General features: G+C 32.1%; 1 protein-coding gene across 1 annotated transcript in view; it reads left to right on the top strand.

The window, feature by feature from the left end:
* Positions 1 to 4,324: 4,324 nt before the first annotated feature.
* LOC131159509 (ras-related protein RABF2a) overlaps positions 4,325 to 8,919 on the top strand; it is a 49,347-nt gene continuing 44,752 nt past the window's right edge. Inside the window, exons 1-3 of the mRNA XM_058114474.1 lie at positions 4,325 to 4,669; positions 7,189 to 7,266; positions 7,362 to 7,529. Of these exons, the coding sequence (XP_057970457.1) occupies positions 4,631 to 4,669; positions 7,189 to 7,266; positions 7,362 to 7,529 (285 nt within the window). The 5' untranslated portion in view covers positions 4,325 to 4,630. The remainder of the gene's footprint in view (positions 4,670 to 7,188; positions 7,267 to 7,361; positions 7,530 to 8,919) is intronic.

Below are 8,919 nucleotides of genomic sequence, written 5' to 3'. Positions count from 1 at the left end.
AAAGCTAATTGACTATACTGCACTGAAGATTGTTGCACTAAAAATTGCTAAATAAGTCACTGCAAAGAAGATAAAGAAGGAGAAGAAAGAAGGAAAAGTCAGTGTAGTATCTTAAGGAAAGACACCAAATCAAACTACTCAAGCCATTTGTGTAATGCCCAAACCCATAAACTGGGGTCCGGTGCGTTATACCTAATAATATCCTGATAAATCATAATCCATAACATACGCAGTAGAAAACATAAATATAATCTCCATATAACATTACCATAATACCGTAATATCATAATACCATAGTTTACTAATTCCTATTTAAATTTCATATTTAACCATCCAATACCTGCATTTCCATAAATACATACATCTCCAGAACATTTCAGTATTTTTGCAACCATACTTTCTTAATAGACTTAAAACATAAACTTAAACTTAAACTTTATACAACTCCTCAGTATATCAAAAATATAACCTTTTCTCTTTACAACCCTCAAAAAACTATAAACCCTCGAGCTCCTAAGCCCAACCTTGAGGATATCCTGAAAAAGAAACATTCATATTCGGGTGAGACACATCTCAGTAAGGGAAGAAATATACATATTAAAACAGCGTGTGACCAACATAAGGTAACTAGATATCATTTTAATTACATTTGCAAATTATCTCATAACATTGAAATCGTTTTCTGAACCTAAATAATCATATACAAATATTTAACCCACGAGATTACCTAAGGATAGGGGTGATTACTGGCCCATACAAGTAACACCCCTCTACTCTGATACTTAGGTAACTCTAAGGTCACAACTAAAGCATACCAGGGCACTCACCTTACTCAGTAAGCCCTTAAGTGTTAACTTGATCTTGTACTCACGTATTCAACAATAGTTCACTGGCAAAGGTCTTAAGGATAGGGAAACCTACCTGCCCATACAAATAGGTTCCCTCTGTCCTAGTACATTATGTAGCTACTACCACATCTGAAGCTACTAGTGCACTTGCCTTTCTCAGCAAGCCCTCAGGTGAAGAGTTTTCCTCACCCAATTGTAACATGTTCTACATACATAGATACTTCTAATATCATAATACTTTATTTCTTTCTGTCATTATTCATTCATTCATATATGTTCATGTTCATAGCTTAAATATTGCATTTCATTTCACTTTAAGTGATTCTTTCTCATTTACATCATTCACATTTGTCATTTCATTGTCATTTCATTGCATAACATTTTCATTTCATTCCTTCATACTACAGCTGATCTTTAACCATCATTTGTTAGTCCACATAGAAATGTACTAGAATCTGCTACAGTTTGTCCACATAGAAATGCACTAGAATCTGCTAACATGACTGTCTTTTAACTATCTTACATTTACATGGTTGCATTTAACATACACAGACAACATTGTCCATATCATATTTTATTCTCAATACTTTACTTACTTAGTCTGCATCTCATACATTTAATATATATTTGCACAGAATCTCATGCCACACAATTTAACAGTAAAATTCATACATGTTCTTCTAAAATAGGCCAACCCACTTTTAACATTTATATGCTAAAAATACATTTCATTTCTTACATAATCCCTCAGAAAATATCTTTCACTTTCATTCATTTACTTTCACATATACATAGCTATATAAACAATCCTAGGCTCAAAAAACATAAATTTCATTGCTGGCATTTTAAACCCACATATAAACATATATACATAAATAACACATAATTCATTTTAATTCATGAAAAACCTGATCTAATACATAAATTTCTCCCTTACCTAACTTTCAAACTACGCTGGCAAGATCCCCGAACCAATACCGCAGCTTTCACTTGGACCCTGAACCAAAAATCTTAACTTAATTAAAATAAATTTCAATTAACTCAAATCTTAAGAAAACACCTATTTACTACTTCCTATGTTCCAAATAACATTATTCCTTAAGAAAATCCCAAAATAACTTACTTACCCTGATTTTGGGATGTTTCCCAAACCCCTCAATCCAACGATCGGCTCCTACAGCCTTGTAGAGAATGATCCTACGAACCTTGTGGTGGTTCCGAATCGTCAAACCAAGTCAAATCCGGCCCGAAATCGCAGAGAGAAGGCTAAGGAAACCATATTTTAGAGAGAGAAGAAGAAGTTTCCCGAGTTTCCTCGTTGAAATGAAGAAAACTTAAATTTATAAGCAAGGCTTCGTCGACGAGACACATGGGTTCGTCGACAAGGCGCTATAGAGACTTCGTCAAAGAGAAGATACCTTCGTTGACGAAATTTAGAGTTCCAAAATATACTCTCTCGGGATTCCTTCGTCGACGAGGAACTGGATTCGTCGACGAACTATAGAAGGACACTCGTCGACGAGGACAAGACATTTGTCAATGTGGACTGTTGTTCCTCTTCTAATTATTTTCCTTTTTCCTTATTACTCATTAATCCATTTTATTTATTGTATTTCTTAATTATTTTATTTTCCGGGTCATTACAATTTGCACGTATACCACTTAGCCTATTACCAATCAACCAGCTAGTACCTCAAACTCACCCAATTTCAATTCCAACTTGAAAAATTCCAATCCTTGACCCAAAAGGGAGTTCACCACCTTACTGATACCTTTGGTCCATCTATACCACCAGTTAGTGACCTAAAGGAAAATCGGTCAATGAAATCAGGGCAGAACATGAGGTTCCATAACCCAAATTTATCATATGACTACCATATGAATGCACCCGGTCATGCCACAAACACCTATCTAGCTCTTAAATATAGAGTACAAGACTTAATTGATGCCAACATTTTGAAGTTCCAATTAGTTGGGGGCACTACTAATCTTAACATCAAAACCAATTTATTACTTGACCATGGAAATACTTCCATCAATGCCTTGGAAGTTTGTAAAGTCCAAAATTCCACACCTTCCATCACCATTACCTGCACTCTAGTGTACATTCAATACCATATACCATCCCCAACCAGTATGGATTCCATAACCATTAAACCACCTTCACCATTTCCTTATACTTTGAATCAAGCAGTGCCATGGAATTATGTATTTGGCCAACTAACATATAATTGTGTTTTTTTAATAAAAAATATTACTTTTGCAGAGAACTCCCAACCAATCAAAAGTTGTTATATTAATGTTCAAACGAACAAAAATATTATGGGATTTACAAGTAACAATAATTTTCATTTCTAAGACTAAATGGCCGGTCGACTGAGGCTGCTTAACACAAGCTAAAAGATGGGCCAATTGGTTGGACCTTTGAAGCTTTAAATATGGCTGGTTGACCGAGGCTTTATAAAATAGATCAAAACATGGTCGGTCGGTTGGGGCGTTTAAAACAGAAAGGGGCCGGTCGACTGAGGTCAATAAAAGTTAAAGTTTAGCCATGTTTTTTTTTTGACCTCAAAATCATTTTAAAAACCTTTGTAAGATTTTGTCCTTCTAGAAAATGGTTTTTCATGAAAATTATTTTTCCCTACGGTAAGTTTATGGTCCTGTATGAGCATTCATCCACATCATGCAAGATATGCATTATTACAGACAACTTCAAATGCAAAAATAAAATACATATGTCTTCTTTCTTCTTTGTTCTTCAGTCTTCAATGAAATACGCTAGAATATATAACCTTAAAGTCCTTCAAACTTCCATTTTTCTTTTCCTTTATGTGTGTGCTGAATAATAGACATGTTCAAATGTTAAATATGCACATAAGATATAAGTGTCATAATCAAAACGAGATCAGACTTAAAAAAGTCAACAAATAAATCCATCATAAACCAATTTATGAAAAGTTGGTGACCTCTTGATAAACTAGCTTACGAAAAGTTGGTATGTTCTTCATAAATCAACTTTTCATTTGTTAGTTTCTTCCGCTCCATTGACAAAAATTGATTATGTTTTAGTACATTTTCATATGTATTTGGCTAACTAACATATAATTGTGTTTTTTTGACGAAAAATATTATTTTTGTAGAAAACTCCCAACCAGTCACAAGTTGTTATATTAATGTTCAAACCAACCAAAAATATTATGGGATTTATATGTAACAATAATTTTTATTTCTATGGGTTTACATGTTAATGTGATGTTTTAATTTGGTTAATTTCAAATCTCACATGGAGGTATTGCTCTTTCCAAGTATTTCATAAGATAAATTAGAGATTTGGGAGAGATTTTGAATTTAGATTTATATGAAATTTAAAAAAAATTAATAAAAAAATTATATGAATATTCGATTAAATCTAAATAAATTTAAGATTTAAAATTTAAGCATCATGACTTTATTTTAAAATTTTAAATTGTAATTACTTGAAACGTACGCTTGGCACAATATTTTTTGTTGGCACAATATTTTTTGTTTTGGTAAAAAACTTACGAAAAACTTGTTTTTCTTTCGTGATTATTGTGTGCTTCTCTGGTATTTGTACGAGTGCCAGTGCGAGTGCGCGTGAGAGAGAGATAGAGAGAGAGAGGTTGGTTGAGGTTGATCCATTGTCTTCGAGTTGCATCAATCCCTCCTCCCTCTCAACGGCAATCTGATAGAACAATGTAATTATTGTCAATATATAATTATCATTCTTTGTTTTTCTGATCGAAGTTCGAAGAATTAACGTCATGGCAACCAGCGGAAACAAGAACATCAATGCTAAATTGGTGGGTCTTCTCGTCTTTCCCTTTTTTCGTGAGTTTGTTTTAATATTTTTTGGGGGGTATCATCGTTCTTCGTGTTTTTTCCCCGAGTTTTGTGTGAATATTGTGTGCGTGGTTGTATGTATATATCTGCGAGTTCTAGTCTATGCTACCTTTATTTCTCAAGAATTTCGTTTCATTGTGTATGCTTTTGATGTAAATTCTGATGTGGGTCTTCTTTAATTTTGTTTTAGAAAAAAAAAAAATTGTATACATTACATTTTTCTACGCTGATTCTGGTTTGAGCTCGCTTTCGTTTTTAAGCATCAGTTCTTTTCTGGATTTTTTATTTTATTTTATGTTTCTTATGCAATTTCTGACTTGGTTGCTTCAATTTTTCAATAAATTTTGATATGCGTGTGTGTGTACATATATTTAATATTCTGACTTTCGAATGTTTTAGCATAATCTTTATTTAAATAATATTGAGATGTTCTTATGAATTTGATAGAAAATTTATTTGCTTTGGACGATGAGCTTAGTTTTAGGTGTTTCCCCTTTGACGGAGCTTCAATTGTCAGTTTTTATTAAACTGGCATTTTCCCTGTTCACCTTTTGAGGTAGAATTTCTTTTTCTTTTTCTTTTTCTTCACAGTTATTTACTTTTCTAGTTTATTTTGGAGCATTTGAAACTTCTTCATTTTTACCAACTATGCCTTTTATGGGAAGATGTGATATTGTAATATTATTTTTCACCTGTATTATAATGTTTGTTTTTTGGATTAATATTTGAACTTTGACAGGTCTGGATCATAATTGTCATTGGAAATTCATATAATGTGGAGCTGGGATTTAATTTTTTCTGAAGAATGTAATATTTAGCTGGTTTCAACCTCTTCTTTTTTGTGTCATCTTTTGCTATCCTACTTTGTGTAGATTTAGATAAAATATAATACAAAAATTGCATTGAATTTTGTACAAATCCACATAAATCCAAATCCAAGGCTCAAAATCCATGTTCCCATACACATCTTTATGAGGTTTTCCTATGTTAGGACTTTTACCTGTTCTATACATGCTTAAATAAATTTTATGCCATCATATTTTCTTATGGAGGGAAGTTGAGTATGACTCGTCTGGTAAATAGCTTTTCTGAGCTTTTAAAAAAGCTAAGGATTCCTTTAGTTTTGGAGAACATTTCCTGTGTGCCAATTTTTAGTTTTCCAAATAATTATAAAAAATTAGCTTATTATTTAAATTTTCAAAATTCGTATTAAAAAGGTAGAAAGTGAAGAGTTTGTTTAGATGTGCAAAAAAAAAATTTCATTTTTAATTTTTCGATTCTAAAAATAATCACAAAAAAGAAAATTTGTTTTCCAATTTTCCAAATTTATATAATATAATATCTGGAATCATGGATTTTGGGGGTTAAATTTGAATTTGTGTGGATTTGGAAGATATTCTATATATAAACACAAACTGAAGTCCAAGTTCTGAATCTCATGTCCCCATATGCAAAGTAAGAGTTTGAAATCTAGAAAAATAATGAAAAGATGTTTTCCAACATTTCTACATAAATTTGGAAAATTGGAAATTGAGGTGGCATTTTTGTAATTATTGGAAAAATTAGAAATGAAAAGTAAAACTATTTTTTCACAAGCAAATAGTGCCAAAACCATTTATTTTTAAACATTTGTTTCTTACAAATGTTGCAAAATGAAAATTTAGTTAACTTTTTTGTAATTTGTTGGAAAACTAAAATGGAAAATGAAACTGTTTTCCAAAACTAAATGGATCCTAACTTTTTTTTATTTTTCTGGGGAGATTTTTAGAGTTGTGGACTTGAAAGTTTAAAAGATACAATCTGGTCTTTCTTGGACTTTTTCTCAAATAATACAAATTTACCAGTAGATCATTTACATTTCTAGCTCTAAGAGATCATTCTGGTAATTTCAATATTTCAGTCTGTTTATGGCTATTTTACCAAATGCTCAAGTCAACTTTACTTTTCACAGTGACACCAAACAATTTTTACAACCATTCCAATCACCTCTGTCTCATCATCTCCTTTTTAAAAGCTCCTTTTCACTTCATCACAAGATATTTTCATGATTCCTTCTTACTTGTTTTGCATTGTGGTCTCTCTCTCTCTCTCAAAAGCTCTATTTTACATCTATTTTGTTAGCCTCTATGGTTTGTTAACCGACTTCTAGCTTTTCTAGAAGCTAGAGCCCATGATTTGAGTCAATAACGAATAAGTTTCATCTTGACCTAGATATGCATTATGGTATAATTTTATTGAGGATGACTCAATAAGCCCGGCAGTCCACCCCTGCCAATCCAGCATGTCTTTCAGGGGAAAAAAAATACCAAAGAAAGAACTGATGGTTGTTGTTATTCCAGTTGGATGTCCCAGGTCTCTCAGCCATCCCCATTTTCTTAAATATGTTTATTTTTTTTCCCACTTCACATCAAATTTCTCTAAAGTCTGTGCTTGTTTATGCTCATGGTTGATTTTTATTTTGTTTTATTTTTTCCCCTAGGTGCTTCTTGGTGACGTTGGAGCTGGAAAATCTAGTCTAGTGCTGCGCTTTGTTAAAGGGCAGTTTGTTGAATTTCAGGTTGGTGCTTGCTGGTAGGGATACTTAAATTGCATTCTAATCTTTTTTTAATCCTTTGTATTTTAGAGCTTCACTTTTGTTATGTGACATTGTAGGAATCAACCATAGGCGCCGCTTTTTTCTCACAAACTTTGGCTGTCAATGATGCAACTGTAAAATTTGAAATTTGGGATACAGCAGGTCAAGAGAGATATCATAGCTTGGCTCCAATGTACTATAGGGGAGCTGCAGCTGCAATAGTTGTGTATGACATGACAAACCAAGTATGTGCACACTTACAATACCTGCTCTTTTCTTTTCATTCCTATGTGTGGTGTTTGGGAAGCCCCATTATCAGTGTGTCAAATTTGTGAAAGCTTAATCATGTATAATTATTTGAAAAAAAAACTGTGTAAGACGAGGAATTAAGACCTTTAGACTTGTGAAATCCTTGAGGCCAAAGTTCAAAACTTTTTTTTTTTTTTTAATTTTTTTTAAAATGTTCATATATTTCATAGTAGCTGAAATGAGAGAAATAAAGACTTTTTTTTTAAAAAAAAAAAAAGTGCAGGTATGCTGCATGCACTTATAATTCAACATTTATATAGGAAGAAGAGAATAAATCCAACAAATCCTTCTATTTGCTCTTTTCTGTCTTTTGTTCTGTTACTATTGTTAAGTTTTTGTTGTAACAAGAACTTGCAAATTATTCATCGGATTTACTTATGATAGGTCACATAAATCTCCTCACATTTTGTTGAAGGAGATCTTTGTTCTGCTAGACATTTAAAAATTTTAAAATCAATAAATTAAGCTTATAAAAATAAACTGTTTGAAGCATTCTTAGGGTGTGAAGCTTCGGAAATATAATGGATTAAGTCTTGAGAAATTGACACACTTGCCTTCATGTCCGCATATACAATTTGTGTATAGTGCTGATCTTTTGGGTATATAAATGTGTTCCTTGTGTCTGGAATGTAACAATGTTTTCATGTATGTCGTCAAATGGCCCATAAGTTAAATTTTTCCAAGTAAAAATCCATATGTTTTGAAAAGTAAGGTGTAGTCCCAAGAGAGAGAGAGGGGGGGGGGGTGAATTGGGTTTTTAAAAATTTATTTGAACTCTTTTTATAAATTCCTTACTTATTGTAAGTTTAGTAATCACACAAGGATGATTTGAATTACAATATCAGCTAGGAATCAATATTCACTTTTAAAACTTTATGAATGAGTATATTGATCTTGCAGCACTTTTAACTTAAGACCCAAATAATAAGCCAATCTCAATTCACAAGTTAGTCAATTAAATGAAGTATGAATTTCAATTACAATATCAGCTGAAAACCAAATTTACTTTTAAATCTTAATTAGAAAGTATATTAATTTGATCTTGCAGCAATTTAAATCCACACCCAATCAATCAATCAATCAATCAATAAGCCAACACAATCCACAAGTTAAATAAATAATATATGAATTGCAGCAGTGCTTTCAAGATTCAAACTTTGTTATCAATTAGGTTTCTTGATCAATGTTTTTCCTTTAATCAAGGTTCCCGCAAATGATTAATCAACGTACTCCCTTTAAGGTTTCCGCAAAAGATCAATCAACGTACTTCCCTTTAATTAAAAGTTTTCCTCAATCTCAATATCAATTTAATTTCTAGCACTTAAA

Source organism: Malania oleifera, chromosome 7 (assembly GCF_029873635.1).
Source record: "Malania oleifera isolate guangnan ecotype guangnan chromosome 7, ASM2987363v1, whole genome shotgun sequence".
Lineage (NCBI taxonomy): Eukaryota > Viridiplantae > Streptophyta > Magnoliopsida > Santalales > Ximeniaceae > Malania > Malania oleifera.
Note: the sequence above shows the minus strand (reverse complement) of the source record. Positions and strands in the feature narration are given on the sequence as shown.